Below are 18549 nucleotides of genomic sequence, written 5' to 3'. Positions count from 1 at the left end.
GGGCAGAGTTTATAAACTGGAAGAACCTTTAAAATTTCCTATAGAATGTGTTCCCACCTATAAGAACTAGATGCAAATATCACTGAAGCATATGATGCTGTAAAACCATAACATTTAGATGACAGTGTATCCTTAAAAACAAACAAAACATGGGTATAGAGTCACACAAGGAGGTACAGACCCTCAATAAAGCAAACAGCCCTTTGTTCCTGTTTGTTTAGGACATTTCTGGGGCAGATAGGTAACATTCCAGTATTGCGTTTGAATTGTATCTACACGTTACATTTCTAGGTCATTCTTATACAGTGGGGGTCTTGTAAGGGATTTCATGTGAATTCAAAACCTTCTTATGTTTCACATGTTTTAAATAGGATTTCCCAGAGGTAAAAGAATTTGTAGGTCCTTGATCCATCTAGTCATGATGGGTGTTTCTGTAGTAAAGCAATTCATCTCTTTCTAATACTGCAGTATATGGGCACCTTTAGCTTTGTGCTCTTTCATTGTGCTCTGTCAGACATGTAAAGGCAGAAAATAGCCTCTGGGCAGCCCTCCACCTGAACAACAGGATCCTGTCAGTGGGTGGGAATAAACTGAGCAGGCTCTGGTCTGTTAGGGTTAGACTGTGTTTCTGCTCTTAGCCCTCAGTAAGGGGGCTGCATGTGCTGGTCTCAAAGGGACACAATTCTTCCCTCTTTCCATGCTTGCTTTGGGTAGGGGGAGGAGTAATTTATTGAAGTGCAGCATATTTCCCGCAGCATGCCCAGCCAGCTCGGCTGACGAGCATGTGGGTGGGAGGGTCAGAGCTAAGACTTCACCCGTTCCCCAGCCCTGTTTGCACTTACTCTCAGGGAGCAGCATCCAGAGCAAAGCCCTGAACTCAAGACAGGGCACAAAGCCAAGATCAAGGTAGCTCTAAAGCCCAACATGGCCACATTGTAGGAAGTCACAATCTAGCCCTTGCTGAGAAAGTGTCACTCCTGCTCCCGCTCTAGTCAAGGACTCTCTATTAGTCACTTCAGTGGGAGCAGGACTGAGCTGTGTATCAATAACATTTTCCTATGTGGACATGATCAGGTGTTACGGATCTTGGAATTTAAATCTAATGGTCTCGTTTATTAACTAACACTTTCTATAGAAAAAATGTTTATAAAATGGATGATTTCTGAATGGCATTTAACTTCCTGATGGTGGCTAAATGTTGGGAGCAAGCCGGCTGACCACAACTTTTTCCGGAAGAAAGCATTTGCTATGCAGGATTGTGGGAGTGCTACAATCAGTCATATAGCATTCAAATGGTGCCTGCCCTTTCACCGTGAAAAGAGGCCCTACCCAGAAATGTTTATAATTTAGTCAGAGAATATTTTGCTTCTGGATGTGGGAGTGGGGTTCAGCACACGAGCAAAGTGATAATGTTGTTAGCAGGTGTTTCATTATTTCCATGTTGTTTTTTTAAGTGTGTTATGTAGATGTATGTAACTACACCTACAACTATGAGGCTTGGGGGATGGACTGGAATTAGCATTCGTCTTCTGGTAGCTTCATTAATGACAGCTGTCTTATACCTTTAAGTAGTAAATGTTTAATATAATTCATTTTATGAATCCACCTTAGTTTCCTTTTGTACTCCTGTGGTTTGAGATAACATCAGGACAACATTGGCAATGGCAGTGTTTCCTCACTGTCTGCAGTTGTGTTTGGTGTAGCCCGAGCTTAAAATAGCTTGCAACAGGAGAGAGTACTCTCATTGCATGAGTCCAGCAGGAAAGGGAGGCCTGGGGATGCGGGGGGAATGGAGGCCTGGGGAGAACACTGTCTACTCAAGCTGGGAGTTGGCCTTCTGCTTTTAGCAGAGGAAGGGGGATGTGCCTGATCCTTATTTAAGTCCTCAACATAGTCTGGAAGCTCTGCAGCTTACCTGATATCACTGTGTCTTTGTGAAGCCTCACAACAAATCGAAGTCTCCTGTCTTTAGTTCTGTTTTCATCTGATAATGTCAGTGAGCGTACTTAAGGGATGTGTGTGAGAGAGATGTTGGCACTGTTTGTTTTCTGTGTACCGCATGCTTATGTTACATGTTAAACACTTTCCTTATTGGTTCTTTGTGCTTGCCTAATTGTTGTATATAGTTTTACTGGGGTGGGCAATATAAATATACAATAAAATATATAATATCACACTGTGCCATGTACTGTCATACACAGACAGCAGCTCACTAAAGACACATTTTTGTTTAGAAAGAGAGTGGTAGGTGGCTTAGCTTGTTCAAAGTAATTTTTCTCTTGATTGAGTGATTCCTGGAGGCTACTTCCCAACGGGCTTATTTCCCAAGCAGTATCCAGTGTGGGGATGGGACTGTTCAGTGGTTAGGAATTACTGTCACAAACAGGAAGCATTTCATGCTTTCAATTCACAGTTACTTGAGGAGGGAAAGTTCGTGGGGCCCAGGGCAAGAGCTACTTTGTAGTAGAAAAAAAAAAAGCTGACATGGCTTTGCGTTAGAACAATTCATTGTGTTCACAGTGGAAAGCAGGCAGTAAGTGAGTATGTGGAAAGTAAACTACTAGACTATTCCACTGGATTAGACTATTATGGTTCAGTAAACTACAAAATGAACAAATCATGTGGCTTTACTAATAATAAATGCAATTAAATACCGAATCAAATGGATAACTTGTCTGACTCTTGTTCTAAAAACACTTGTGCTTGTTTAGAGGGAAATATATTGTCTCAATGTATTAATAAATCTCCTGTTATTGGGGAAAAGATGCCAACGACACTTTCAGCCATCCTTTTAGACTGGATTTTAGTTATAAGCAACACGATTTTGCTTGGAGAGAACACTTCTAAAAGAATAGTTAAACTGCTCTAACCATGAATTTTAGGCATGTGTTATGATGGGCCATTGAGTTGTCAATACACATATACATAACTGTTATCCACAAGACCCTTTAAAGTGTATTCTGTTTGAGATATAGAAAACACAAAGATTGTTTGACAGATAAGATTACTGACTATTGCAAATGCATCTCCTGAATTGCTGTACAGTTTGTTAAATTAGGGAATTACAAGAATCAGATTTCTAGCAACATCTTCAAAAAGGTGTCAGACCTTGCTGCCTTTCTGTTGAATTACAGAATGCTGTTACTTAGATAACTTCCTGTAATTTACCAGCAGGATCTGTTTAGTGGGCTGCTGCTGTCAGTTTTCTTTTTTTCTGCCTTTCAGTGTAGACAATGCAGTGCTACTCTTTCATGAGAAATGTTGTGGTTTGCCTTCCACACAATGTGATCTCCTAGCTCTGTGAACTAAAATTGAAACGTGGTTTATTTCTTCTTTTTTTGAATAAGAAGATGGGAAATTCTTACGCCGGGCAGCTCAAGACAACCAGGTTCGAAGAAGTATTGCATAATTCTATTGAGGCCTCTCTCCGCTCAAACAGCTTAGTCCCCAGACCAATCTTTTCTCAGCTGTATTTGGAAGCCGAGCAGCAACTTTCATCACTAGAAGGTAGGAAATCTTGGCATTTATACTTCTGCTCACATAGAACTATGAATCCATTCCTTGTTCATCCAGTGATCAGCATGAAAGTTTCAAATTAAATATAGAGAGATGCAAAAGTATTGTTTGGCTGCTTTATGTTCTGTGCAACCTCCTCCTTCCCCCAAATCTAATGCAAATTTGAAAAAAGAACTATTTGAAGCGACTAATTATGGAATGCTCCTTGTTTTTACAAAGTAAGGCTCTATTTTTGCAAACACTTATGGACATACATAACTGGAAGCACTATGAGTTCAACCACTAAACACAGGCAGAAATCTTTGGAGGATCAGAGCTTTATCTGGTAGTTTACCTTTATAGAATAGAAAATTCTACTATGTTACACAGTTGCAAAAATACAACAGATTTACAAATGAGAGATGCTAAAAATAATTTTGATTATGAATGAAAGCAGCAAAAATATTTGCAGCCTTCCTATTAAGTATGCTAAGAAGATTTTATGATTAATTTTGGCGTGACGGTGTTTTTAACTTGATCTCCATTTTTCAAGGTATTGGCTTAAGCTGTTACCTAGTGTTCTATGGTAAATCCTGCTCACGGCCTCTGGACTGATGTTTAATGTCTTGGATTTCTCTGATTTATTTATATTTTTGCTGAGGTGCTTTGTTGGTCTCTCTTTTACTCATGTTTACAATGTTGCTGCACCTGTGATGGTCCCAGGATAGTAGAGAAACAAAGTGGGTGAGGTAATATCTTTTATTGGACCAACTTCTCTTGGGGAAAGAGACACGCTTTCAGGCTACGCAGAGGTCTGTGGTCCAATAAAAAATATTACTTCACCCGCCTTGTCTCTTTCTTTTATTCATTCATTTTTCTCTCTGGAGGTGGAATAGTTTAGATGAATGTGTAGATCTGACAACCAAATTAATTAGAAAAACAAGTCAGCTAATATGTAACATCAAGTCTACTTAGGTGCTAAATTGTGTTTGTTCTCAGTGGGTCTGACAATGTGCAGGCAACATTATCCTGCTGGCGCACATATTTCCTCTCTTTCAACTAACTACTGGAGTAATGTTGCATTTGTTTCCTGCGTGTGTGTTCTTTCGTAGCCTGCAAAAGATGATGTAGGCACATATGGAATGCAAAATGTGTAAAGTATAATATAGTTTGTAATAAGTATTCTAAAAAAAATCAATCCAGCCACTGAAAACAAATGAAACCATTTTGAAAAGATTAAACACTTGCCAATATCTCACTGAAAATGTTGAAAAACATTCTGTTTAGAAACGGATCTGCTTATATCTCATACACGTTTATCTCCCTCCTTTCTTTACTGCTAACTAAGGACCAGGGCCGGCTCTAGGTTTTTTGCCACCCCAAGCAAAAAATTGGCCGCCCCAATCTCAGAGAGCGCAACTGCCCAAGCCGGAAAAAAAAAAAAAAAAAGGATGGCCGGAATGCCATCCCTGGAATTGTGCCACCCCAAGCACGTGCTTGCTTTGCTGGTGCCTAGAGCCGGTCCTGCTAAGGACATTTGCATGAAAATATAATCTCTGAGTGTCCATCTGCTCCTGCTGCGTATTCCCCACATGAAGTGATGATCTTCTATTGGCAAAAAGAAAAGGAGTACTTGTGGCACCTTAGCGACTAACCAATTTATTTGAGCATAAGCTTTCGTGAGCTACAGCTCACTTCATCGGATGTATCTTCTATTGGGAATTTCATAAATGTTTCCATGGCAACTAACTGTGATGTCACAAAGTGGATTATGACATCAGCTGCGAAAGATGCTTCAAGAGCAGATGCATTGTTCAGGGACAAAGGTGCAGTTTTCACACTTCTGTAGCTCCTTTCATTCAAGGTTCTCAAAGGACTTTACAGACCTTCCTAGCCTGATTGTTTTTTTTTTTCCGGTCAATGTGAACAGAATCAGGCCTCAATTAATTAAACCTCACAAATCTTTGCCTAGAGCATTCCCTTTCATGAAAAGATCAGAGGATGGAAACTCTATTAGGCAATCCATACAGAGCTTTTTCTGGGTTGTTGCATGAAATGGTTGAGGTTGCAATCTCACATCTTACATCCTGCTCCAGCCTCACCCCCAGAACAAACAGGAGTTTCCTCCTCTAGGAACCATGAAGCCCTAAGGTCTGAGGGGTGGAGGGCAATAACCTTGAAGCAATGGGCCATCCTTGTGGAGGCACTGTGCTACGACACCAGCTCTTGGCCCCCCTACTATCTGTATCCTCCCTATTCCCTGACTCCTTGACACAGTGGGTCTGTTGTGGTGCATTTTATTTGTGGTCCTAGCATTTCCCGCCCCCGCCCCCCAAGCCAGTGTTTTCAAAGTGTAACCCATGCCTACTTGGTGTGGGGCTCTGTCCTCCTCTTGTGGCACCTAGACCATCTAGAGATTGATGAGTCTGCTACAGCCTTGGCTAAGTGCCATGTGACTTTTAGCTCATGCGGTAGAGCATTGTTTCCCAAACTATGGGGCACGGCCCCTAGGGGGCATGGAGGAATGTCTGGGGGGGAGTGTTTGGCAGGGCCTGGGCCAGCCCCCACTAGGGAGGTGGGGAGGAAGCACCACCCAGCTCCATTCTGCCCCCAGCTCCGCTCCAGCCTGGCCCTGGCTGCAGCTGTGGCCCTGGTTCAGTTTCCGGCCCAGCCGCGTACCTGCTTCCATACATGGCTCAGCCATCGGTGCCCGCTCTTGGCCCCAGGACCCACTCCAGCCACACCTCGGCTCCTGGCCCCGGCTATGGCTCTGCTCCCAGCCTGGGCGGGGGAGGGGCACAGACACATTCTATTACTTTTCTCTCATGACCCCCCCTTACCAGTTTGGGGACCACTGCAGTAGAGGCTCATACACTAAGCTTCAGAGGTCCCAGGTTCGATCCTGCCTGCTGACGACCGGGGTCTGTCAGCATTATACAAGCTTGGAGGGAACCATGCGTTAAGTGATTCACCCAAGGTAATACAGTGAGTGGCAGAACAAGGAACAGAACCCAAGAGTTCTGACTCAACATTCTCTGCACTGCCAGCTAAGTCGTGTAGGCACAAAATGACAAAAATACAGCTGCAGAATTGTCTCTAAACAGAATGGCTCTGGTATCCTGTTAGGCACTAATGGCCTCACAAGTTGCTATTGCTTCTTGCCGTATTTGAAGAGTGTTTTTCTGAAGTTATCTTGCAGCTCACAGTTTGCATTTTTTTGGTGTTACTTTGCCCTGTTCACCATACCACTTGGCAGCAAACCAACCACTTTGACATCAGTCAGGTTTTTTGTTCCTGCTGCTGCTGTTCTTACTTTAAAATTGTTAATTTATAAGGGACACTGTGAACTTGAAATATAGTTAATTTAAAAATAAATGAGTTGAAAGTAATTTCAGGTTCTACTCCTACCCCTAATTCCCACAAACCGATTTTTGTGGTTCACATAATTTTCCTATTTAAAATGTTTTTCCCTCCCCTGTTGCTGTGTGAAAGACCTTCACAAATAATAGGGCAAAGTGCCTACACAGTAAAACTAGACTAGTGTTATTACAACTTATGATTATATATTACAATTTACACCTAAAATCCTATAAATGTGAAAGAGATTATAGCCTGTTTTATGCGGGAAATCAAACTGAATGATCATAATGGTCCCTTCTGAGCTTAAAAGTCTGTGTCAAATATGCACAAAGTACACCAGCTAAAATTAAGATCTCTTTTCAACCTGTAGATTTTTAAACTATCTTTTCAAATATCACTATGTCTAAATTACAACTTTTTTAATTCCAGTTTTTGCAGATCATTTTGATAACACAAGATAGAACAGGGGATAACCCCTTGCTACTATTACAATACTGTGTTATTCAGAAAAACAGTTGCTTTTAAAACATTTTTTCTGTATCCTAAAACTTTGTTTAGTCATTCTCTAGACAACTGTTGTCTTAGTTTGCTGCTGTTACTGTTTTATATAGATCCGTTTGCCTTCCTTAGTCATCATATCCATAATCATTTTGAGGACTATATATTAAATAAACTAAAAGCTCCATGGGTCCACCAACACTGTTTGTCAATCTTTTTTATCTTTGCCCATGTAGCGATGGATTCTCTCTCTTCTCCTGTATTGGCTCATTCAGCTTTTGAAATGGCCTGAAAATATTCTTTAAATACTGATTCTCTTCAAATGATCCTGCTGTCAGCTTGCTGGGTTGTCAGAAAGCCTAGAGAGTCTGATGTGACCTCTCACCTTTAATCTTGCCTTTCTAATGACTAGCTTTTAAAGTTTTCTTCTTTTTGTGGCTTTTGGAGCTTGGAGAACCCTCCTCCAAATGTTTAGTAAAGTGACATACAGGCACTTCCTAGGATGGCTTGATGGCTGTAGTAGATACGGAGGGTGTTTGGCTGGTGCTAGTTTAGATTTCTTGTAGGCTCTGCCCTGACTATTGGGGGCATTTTTGAGCTGTAGCTAGTCTGTGTCTGTTAGAGTATGGACATGCTTCTCTGTTAAAAGATTGGGGGCCAGATTCTCTGCAGTGTAAATCTGTATGGGCTCATTGAAGGCAGCGGAGTTGTGCTATTTTACACCAGCTGATGATCTAGCCCTGTATATTTTTTTCCATTTTGAGATTGGTGGGGACGATCTTATGAACTCTTCCTTTCTCATTAATGCCTTCTGTCTGTGGACGTGGGACATGTGGCCTCACCTTGAGGTGGCTCAACTGGCATCAGAGCTTTTGCTGCCTTTTACTGGAGATGTCTAGGGTACTGTGTGTCTCAAAAGGCAAAATCAACTTAGTTCCTAAGGTGCACAGGAGAGGGTCTTGTGCCTGCAGCCTACTTAAGGTGTACAGGAGAAGGGCCCCAGCAGACAGCCCCCATAAGGTGTGTGGGTTAAGGATTTCTAGCAGTATCTAGTCAAGTGATCCCACATTGCAAAATGTATTTTTAATCCTTTATTCTTTAAAAACAACTAAAACTCAATAAAGAACTACGGGCTGGTAAAAACTGGCATAATTCCATTGACCTGCACTGATTTGCAGCAGGGGAGCATCTGGCTATATGCTGATTGAATGTTAAGGTAAAGTGTACAGCTGAGCACTCAGTAGTCAAAAAACTGATACTGTTAAGGCTGCAAGGGGTGGAAATGACTGCATGCGGTGCACGGGAGAGGAGATCAGATTTACAGTCTGTAATTCTATGCTTACATACTGTTTCTCAGATAATATGATATTTCATACATTTTTTCTGCAGCTGTACATACACATGTGGGGCATCTTCTAGTGCTATGTGCTACTCTGCGTATGCCCACACAGGCAGAGCCCATTAAAGTAATTCATTTTGAAAGTGTACAGGAAACATGTCTTGTACATCATATGCAGCAGTGCAAGTAGAGTGGTCCAGTCCGGTACGCCGTACCAGCAAGATATTTATAGCTGGTATGGGTTATCGGAAAGAGGAGGAGCAGAATGTGGGGCCACTAGGTGGCCCATGCTGGCAGCTCCCCTGGCGCAGCTGTACCGCTTCCAGCCCCTGTCCTCCGGCGGGGCTGCTGTACAGATGGAGGAGCCCCTACGTGGAAGGGCTGGGGAGGTAGAGCATGAGGAGGTCACGTGCCCCCCCTGCAGGGGGAGGGGAGTGAACTGGTAAAAAATGGATTCCACTTGCACCACTGATCATATGACATGTTAGCTTCTGAATCCTGCACATCGACATCAATGGCAGTTGATCTTAATGGGAGTAGGACTGGGACTTAAGCGCAATAAAATAGTAATAGTAAAATTAATTGGCATATACAGACCATCCAAGGGGGGTCAGGAGTATGATGCCCTTGCTCACATTGACTAGTACCCCACTCGATGTCAGTGGGACTGTTTGTGGAGTAAGGTGCTATTCAACATTAATAAGGGTATCACAGTCTGGATCTAGGTTTGCAGCTAAATTATCTTTGCAGTTAACTGGCACCTAAGGAAGTCTATGTTGCTGGCTGAAAATAAGTGTTATGGCTATTGATTTAAGCCTTGATCCCAATGACTTGCACACGTACATTACATTACTCATGAGTAAAATTACACACACGTTTAAGTGTTTGCAGGATTGGGGCTTAAATTCTTTTTTTAAAAGAATACTTAGCAAGAGGAGAATCTACCATGTAAAATTTCAGTCAATAAAGATGCACTGGATCACAATGACTGAAAATAATGTAAGCAGAAAATATTGAAAAATGCAATGAGGCTGTGGAAAGAGTTCTATAAAAGTGGTAGCAATAACAGTCTGATACACTGCACTCGTTGTGAAATATTATCTGATCATGTAGTTCAGCTGGTGTCAATCAGTATAGCTCTGTTGACTTAATGGAGCTATGCTAGTTTACATCAGCCAAAGATGCTGGCCCTGTAACACACAAGGGGTAGAGCTAACGTTATGTCCATTGGTAGCATTGTCATTTCCTAACTTATAAGTGCTTCATTGTGCAACTTTCACCTTCTGTAGACTATTTTGTAAAAAAAATGGAATTATATTGTATAGACTGCAGATACTCAAAATGTACAGTTTTTTATAATGCTGACAACTGTGTGTGAGGGTAGACCATTAAAGTCTCCTGCGCTCTGTGCGGGGGATGTCTACACTGCAACAAAAGATCCAAGGCACCCGATCTCAGAGCTCAGATGAACTGACTCTGGCTTCTGGGGTTTGGGCTGCGGGGCTAAAAATAGCAGTGCAGGCATTTTGTCTCAGGTTGGAGTCCTGGCTCTGAGACGCTTCCCACTTGCCAGGTCTCAGAGCCAGGACTCCAACCTGAGCCCAAATGCCTACACTGCTATTTTTAGCCCTGCAGCCCAAGCCCCAGAAGCCCAAGTCAATTGAGCTGGGCTCTGAGACACAGTGCTGCGGGTTTTTCTTTGTAGTGTAGAGATACCCTAAGAGCTCATCCACATAAACATGGGGCTTACTGTGGGAAGCAGTTTTTTTACACTCATTTAAAATCAGATTTTGACTCATAACAATGATTTGCAATATGCTTGAAAATAAAGACCAAACCCCTGAACTATGCCTGTTAGTGTAAAATGGAGCTATCACTCATGTTGTACAGCTGCACGTTTACTTTTGGATTCCTTTCATTCTTAATCTGAAAGCCTGCACAGCTCTCCCCTGCCTAAATCTCTGCTCCCGCATTTTGTTACTCCTGTCTCTGCATTCCAGTGACAAAGGCTGCTTCAATTCTCCCTTTGTCCCCTCTTTACCTCTTGTGTTTGTGCCTTCTCCCATGTTATTCCCTGTGCGTACCACTCTGCCTTTATTCCAGTTCACCAGGGGATCAATCTTGCTATTCATGTGAGTAAAGGTAAGCATATACTTAAATACTTTGCTGTCTTGAGGCCAGAGTGCTTGGCACCTTTCAGGGTCAAGCTTGCAACACCTAACCTCTCCTTTTTCAGATCCCTCCTTAAAACTCACTTATTCTGCAAAACTCACAAATGCCAACCCTGGAGTCATTATTTAAGGAGGGGACAAAGTGGGGGAGGAGGGTCACGGAGAAAACCCCTCTGTGGCTGACCTCTCCCATGGGATTTCCAGGGCCTTATCCAAAAGTCCATTGAAATCAGTGGAATGACTCTCATTGACTTTGAGCTTTGGAACAGACATTCCTTCCTCATCCCAGTGGTTTTGTATTGTCCATCTATTTAAGATCTTTGGGGCACGGAACTATTTTTTTTTCTGTTTCTTGTACAGCATCAAGTATATAGTCAGCACTTAACTATTAATAATCTGCATTTGATCTGTTGCTTTGTGAGAGCATCTCAAAGCAATTAGATGTATGGATTTCTTTTGGTGTAAATATTAAAAGCAAAGGTCAAGGGAGCTTTTATGAGGACAGAGTTCTATTATTGACAGTCCCAAGGGTTCAAATGTCATGAGTCAGGCTGCCCAAAATCATGAGACTGACTTCAAAATCAGAAGATTTTAAAAACAAAAATCTGGGGGTTTGTTTTTATTTGCCTTCCGTTTTCTGAGATTTAAGTGCACTCAGGTCACATTTTAAAGCTTTTCTCCACAATCACAATTGCCAAACTTTTTTTTTTTTAAATGAAAGTTGAAATTCTCACATAATCATAAGATTCCAGGACCTGCAGTTTTAAGAAAAACACCAAACGTTGTGAGACTTGGCAACACCGCAGTTCCTTGCAAAGACAAGGGAATCCTACTTTTCTGTAGCGCTTGCTGTAACTGGGACACTGCTCATTCCCAGGATCAGCTATTGCCACAGCTATCTATTCTCTAAATGTAATTTGTCCTGTGATACTTTTGTAGCAGGCAGCAGAGTGGATAATGAGGAGGAAGAGGAGGAAGAGGAAGAAGAAAGTTCAGAATCAAGTAGCCCTCCTCTCTCTTATCAGATGAAGCCTCCTCCTGAAGGCTGCTGCACTACTGACGGTAAGAAATTCACAAGACTTAAAGTTTGGCAACTGATCCAACGGCCTATTCAGGCAAAGCTCCCATTGGTATCAGTGGAAACTGGGGTCCCAGTAAAAAGTGCAGGATGAGTCCGAATATCATACAAAGCACCTTCCAAGTGGCTCATCAAAGTTAGGTATATAGAAATTGTGGGGCTATCACAGTTTGTTACCTCTTAGACAAAACTAGAAACTTGGTTGATCATACGCTTTTGTGTGCCTTTGCCTGAATCTTTCAAAGGAGCACTTCTATGTCAGGATAAAGGAGGGGACTAGCCAGCAACTTGAAATCTAACCAGATTTAAAAAAAACTTGAGTTTAAAGTAGTTTCAGATATTACACCTGCTGCTGAGTGCTCTGACAACTTTTGTGGTTTTATCACCATATTTTCCTATTTAAAACAAAATTCTTCTACCCTCTGCTGTGGCTGGGAGAAAGACCCACACAAACAAGAGGGAAAAGACTGTTTAAAAACTGTAAAACTGCCCAGACACCAAGTGCTAATGTCTCTTGTTAAACATACAGCTTAATATAATCTTTTTTATGTTGTTAAATATATACAGTTCCATAAAATATATATGTTGTGCAACAGTGTTTCTGTTGATGCAGAAAACTTTATTTTGGGGTTTACATTTCCAAATTTTTATTTATTCATTGTATTTCTAGCTTTTGTTTATAGCTCGCCCAGTAGCCGGAAAAATATTGACACTGAAGTGAAACTTGACATGGTTTACATTTTTTTTTTTAAATAAAGAGAAAATTTGGAGTTTGTTCAATAAGGAAATTGTGAAGAATTAAGCAAAATGACCTTTGACCTCAGAAATGTGTTGGATTTGTTTTTTCTAGGTTTCTGCCAGGCTGGTAAAGACTTGAGGCTGGTGTCCATTTCCAATGATCAAATTGAGGTGCCTTCGGGGTTTTTACTTGTTGGTGCTAAATCACCAAATCTGCCTGATCATCTTTTAGTGTGTGCCGTAGATAAAAGATTCTTGCCAGATGACAATGGGCGTAATGCCCTGTTAGGTAAGTGTCCTTGCTCACACTAAGTAGATGCTGTTTTGGACTACAGTCATATTTACTCTTGTTGCAAAGTGAATGTGGTAGATCTTATTTCCATCACTTGTAGACAATAGTCCTCCCTGATTGCTCACAGCAAGATAACCTTTTAGAGCTGGCTGTGTTTGCACTGGAAAGAGTACAGTGTGAGCTGCTCCAGTACAAATGCTGCATCTCCTTTTATCCTGAGAGAATGCTATGCCTTCAGCTGAAGGTTAAAGTCATTGTCAGGCCAGTTTGAATTACAGTTGCCTGAACTACACTTTCAATAAATGAGCTATTTCTGCGCTGCTGCCTGTCTGCTACCTTTCTAAACACTGATATGTACCACTCCCCTTCTCAGATGCAGTTATTCTTAGCGAAGCATTGTGGCAGCTACCTGGAGTGAATCATAAGATTCTGCAGTGCAATTGCTGTTGGTCGTTTGGGCCACAGAAATTCATAACTCTTTTTTAGATTGTGATCCCTTTTGGGTAGGGATCAAGTCTTCAAATGTATTTGGACAGTCCCTAGCACAACAGGGCTCTTCTGTTCCCAGCTGAGGACTTTGGATGCTACTGCAGTATGTATGTATGTACACATAAAAATGAGAGTTAGAAGTCAAAGTTTTGATTTGACACATAAGCAGACAATATTGTGTGTCTGTCCTTGGTCTTAAAATAGAAAATATTTCATGACAAGGATAGTGGGGAAAACACAGGAATTTTGTTATTCATCAGTTCAGGTGTTTGGCCCCTGAACTGTAATTAGGTTCTGGTATCCGGTTGGTAGTGGTCACAGCCCTTCTGATAAGTTATGGGCCTGATTCAAAGCCCACTGAAGTCAATGAGAGTCTTTCCTTTGGCTCAGGCCCAGTATTACTATTGACAGTAGTATTGAAAAGCCTCTAACATCTGAAATCATATGGATGAATGAGCTAATTATGAACATGATAAAAACTGAAGTAGTTTGTGTAATTAGGTGCAGTGATTTTAAATCTACAAGAAAATTATGGGTTTTGTTGGTCATGCATTTTGAAGTTTGATATGTAGCATTTTATCTCAAATGGTGCTGTGCCTCTTCTGTGCAACACTGAGCTTTAATTATTGAAAGAAAGAAAGAAAGAAAGAAAGAAAGAAAGAAAGAAAGAAAGAAAGAAAGAAAGAAAGAAAGAAAGTTGTTGCTGGGTTTGTTAGCCTTTTTGTTGATCAAGAAATAATCCTCGCAATTTCACTTTTACCAATGCCAAAGGTTCTGATGTGAACTCGGTTGCTATCTCAATTTGAATAAGACTGAAAGGCATTTGGGATAACAGCATAGTGTGAAGGTGCATAATGTAACTCCATGTACAGTAATGTCTTTCGCCATGGGATCTTACTGACTTGGATTGGCCACAATACAATTGAACAGTGATTGTAAAGGAATTAAGGGGGTTGTAAATCAGCCAAGTGTTGTCATTTTAAAGATACAGACAGGAATGCTGTACCACTCAATTCATTCACTGCTACCACTATTAACAACTTAAATTCCCTAGGCTGTAAGCACAGAGGAAGTAGTATATTTGTTAATTGCATGCTAAACAAGAACAGAAAAGGACAATAAGGAGTATTTGATATTTACTCACCATTTTTTGTGCTACTTGTGTCCTCAGTTTGCACATTCGATGCTATATTAGTTGCCTGTAAGCTATTTGTATGCTTATTTTTGATAATTTTATCACACATGAAAACCAATGAAGCAAACACTTTGCTTTTGTGAAACATTTTAGCAAAGCTGTAGAATTACCCCTGGAAAGTCTGGAATAAACTTCAACCAAAAAGAAGCTACATATTTAAGATCCTGATTCAGGCCACAGAATTTGCAAACAAAGGAACACTCCTGAGTCCTATAATCTGATAAAGAATAGGGTGCAGTTTATTGTCAGCAGGCTAGCACGGTGGTGGAACAACAGTCCATTGACCATATTTAGGTAAATAAAGATTGCTTGGTTCTGTTCTCACTAGCTATGTCTTCATTGCCACTGGGAAGACAGCCTTGCCTATCAGGATTCGAGCTAGCACATGTCTTGGGCTGCAGCGCGGGCTCTCAAGCATAGGGGGTCAGGTGGACTTGAGAGCCCAAGCTCCAGCCCAAGCTGCAATGTCCACACTGCTATTTTTAGCACGCTAGCTCGAGTTCTGCTAGCAAGAGTATATCTAGGCTTGCTCCCAGCTGCTGTGTAAACATACCTATGTATGCTGGTGTAAACCAGGATTAACTCTGTTGCAGTCAATGGAATTATACCAGGGTCAGTGAAATTAGAATCCGGCACACAGTCTCACAAGCCAAACCGTTTTATTGCCAAATAAAAGGTATTGTCTGTGACAACTGAGCTTGTCTTCAATTCATTGTTTGCTGGACTAAGATGGTTACCACTTCGTCTTGCACTAAATTCAAGCTGACAACTGCAAAGGACTTTATTGAAAGGAACATAAGAACATAGGAACATAAGAACAGTCATACGGGGTCAGACCAATGGTCCATCTAGTCCAGTATCCTGTCTTCTGACAGTGGGCAAAGCCAGGTGCTTCAGAGGGAGTGAACAGAACAGGTAATCATCAAGTGATCCACCCCTTCTTTTTATTTGATGGCTCTGAAAGAAGGGAACAGTTTAATTATTCCCGAAAGTCTGGGTTTGAGACCATTTTCCTTTGCAAAACTGTGGGTATGTGTATTTATAAACAAAATGGAAAATGGTGCCCCAAAATCTTTAGTAACTATAGAGATAACAGGCTCGATTTTCCAAAATACAGAGTACTTACTGAGAGTCTATTGGAACTGAGGGCATCTGGCACTTTCCAAGAGGTGCTGAGCACCTTACAGGATCAGGTGCAATGTTTGTAACCCATGAGACACCCCATTTTCTTTCCTAAGTCAGTGGTGTTTGTGTCAAGGGGGAGGGTATTGTTCCCTATTGTAGATTATCCAAAAGTAATTTATTTATAAGGAAAACACACCCAAGAAATGTCTTAGTGGTTTCCAGGCTATTCTTGAGCTGGCTCCATATCAGTTTGTGGATATGCCTTGGGGCATTTGTAGGCTCAGAAGGAAAATATACCCGAGGAGCATCTCATAGTTTCCTGACGTTATCTTTTGACTCCTAGTCTTGTCTCCATGACAGGCTGTTGACATGCCTCTGGGGCATAGATAGGGTTGGTTTATTGATTATGGTAAAAGGTTGTATTACTCTCCTAGATAGCTGTTCCTGTGATTTGTATGCCATTCGTATTTGAGAATGAATTACATCTAATATTCCAGTGGAAAGGCCCCCTTCCTGGAAACGTGTGGGTGTCTGCTTCAAGCACAACCATTTGTGTGTAATAGCACAGGAGCCTTAATTCGTACCCTGAGAAGCTCCTAGTCATTGCACCAGCTTATCTTTATTAATCAGAATTAGATACCTTGCCTCACAGCCCTGCAAGGAACTCAGTGTTTTGCCATTAAGAAGCCTTTTCCTTGTGCCTGGAGATCTGCTAGAAACTAATGGAGAAGGCAGTGTTGTGATTGGGATCATTGTTTCCCCCAACAAATGCAGCTAATACATTCCCCCTCCCGCCCCCGCAAAAAAGGTTTTTCTGTTTATTTTCCCCACTTTTCATGCCTTGAAGTGAGACTGTGAGGACAAACTATGCAGCTAGTGTCTCCTACCATCTTCCTCCCAGAGACAGAAAACAGCTGCACAGATCATCCCCACTTCCATTGCTAGGAGTAAAAAGTCGTTTAGTCACTGGCTGGGGACAGAATAATATAGCAGAAAAGATTAATTTGCGTATTGTTTGTAAGCCTGGTTGTGGATGAAAAGTTCCAGTGTGAAGTATTGTATTGTTACTCCTATCATTGGATGAAATGCACAGGGTGTATACCAAGCTCATTATAATACCAAGCAGGACCGAGCACTCTTGCCAGGTCTTATAAAAAACAAACCTTGCTTCAGACTTCAGATGAAATTGAACTGAAAGCCCTTCCACACTGGGCTGGGATTAGGATCGCGGTGCTGGGGTAGAGTGTGCATACATGGAATGGTGGGTTGCAGACAAAAAGACACAATGCAGTTGGTGGGTCACCTTATGAAAAGGTTTGGGAACCACTGCTCTATTTAACCACTGAGCAGGGGCAGCCTAGTCAGGATCAGTGCAAACAAACTTTTCCAAACTGTCCTACTAATGAGCCTCAGTCCTGACCCAGAGAGTCAGTAATTGTACAGTAAGAAGACAGGTCAGTCTTCATGCTCTGTCAGTCCTTTGCCTCTCTACTTTAACTAACTGACAACTGAGTGTACTTGTCTGCTAGGTTGTGGACAGATTCATCCAAATCCATTTCATATAGACTGCTGAAGATTTTTCAGATGGTAACAACCTTCAGTCACTATTGATGTAGGTGGATTTGAACTGCTGACCTGGAGGTGAAAAGCTTTTATCCCCTATACTCTATGAATTGATCTCTTGTTCTCTTGTGAAATCAACCTTATGACATAGATAAATTAGGACAGCTGCCCTGAATCCCCTAACCTTTGTCCTTTCTATAATGTATGGAAGCCTATTTGATTTAGTTTATTTATGAAACTACCTGTCTTTCCTATAAATTGCTGCTTCCAGACATTGGCATGTAAATGTGGCATGTGAAGAGGAAGGGAATCGTGAAATGTCTGAGTTCTCATCCTGCAGAATCCCTGTTGCCATATATTGGGTCATGAATAAGGTCAGAATGATGCTTTTTAAACCTGTGAATTAGCCATATGATGATGATATAAGTGCTGGATGGCATCTTTATTTCACCATGATCTGAGCACAATATCAACTCTTGAAAACAAAATGAGATCCTCTTAGGATCTCTTATCAGTCAGATAAGGGCTCCCAGTTAGTTGAATGTTCTCAGCTCCACTACGACCCTCTTCTAATCCATATCTGACTGATAAAGGATTTCTTAGGTGCTCTTAATAGTTGACATAAAGTCATGCTGTGTTGTAGTTCTCAAGTTATAGCTGAAATATGCTAATGAAAAAATATGTGGGCAAAGCTGGCTGTCAATGAAAGTAGAGTAACAATAGGGGGACATGATATGGATAGCTGTGTTGGAGGGAACTTGAAGCAGGGAGATCTCAGGAGAGTGCAGAGAAGCTGGTGGGTGGTAGTGAAAGGAGACAGTTTTGATTTTTAAAAGGCTTTTCAAATAAAAGAAGTTCTAAAATGTGCAGCCTCCGAGTCCTTTTCAAAGCGAGTGATCAATATTAGATGCATCTGAGACACTGATCAGCTCTCTCATGCATACTGAAATGATTAGTGTCGACAACATTAGGTGGTGTTATATTACCTTAGCATTAAGTTGTTGTCTTGTATGTTACTATGTGATCTGAGGGGTTTAGGAGGAAGTCAGGTCCTGCCTATGTGTGCTGGAGTTGTTACTTGCAATGTTCCAATAAATCCCTGTGACTATTACAACTAATAGCAGCAGCTGGAAAACCACAATGCTCTGGGCAGGGACTTAGGAGCTGAAATAAGTCTGATCTATGGTGAACATCCAGTCTTGAAAG

The 18549-nt window shown here is 41.4% G+C and overlaps 1 protein-coding gene across 4 annotated transcripts in view; it reads left to right on the top strand.

Annotated features, from left to right (window-relative positions):
• Window positions 1-18549, top strand: part of GREB1 (growth regulating estrogen receptor binding 1) — a 154003-nt gene that overhangs the window by 72286 nt on the left and 63168 nt on the right. For 3 of the 4 annotated variants that reach the window (XM_074947647.1, XM_074947645.1, XM_074947648.1), the window contains exons 2-4: window positions 3351-3507; window positions 11803-11925; window positions 12792-12968. In XM_074947647.1, the coding sequence (XP_074803748.1) occupies window positions 3351-3507; window positions 11803-11925; window positions 12792-12968 (457 nt within the window). Of the gene's footprint in view, window positions 1-3347; window positions 3508-11802; window positions 11926-12791; window positions 12969-18549 lie in introns of all 4 variants that reach the window. The other variant, XM_074947646.1, reaches the window with a different exon arrangement.

This window comes from Natator depressus, chromosome 3, assembly GCF_965152275.1.
Source record: "Natator depressus isolate rNatDep1 chromosome 3, rNatDep2.hap1, whole genome shotgun sequence".
NCBI lineage: Eukaryota > Metazoa > Chordata > Testudines > Cheloniidae > Natator > Natator depressus.
The sequence above is the reverse complement of the archived record's forward strand: the minus strand, read 5'-3'. Positions and strand labels throughout refer to the sequence as shown.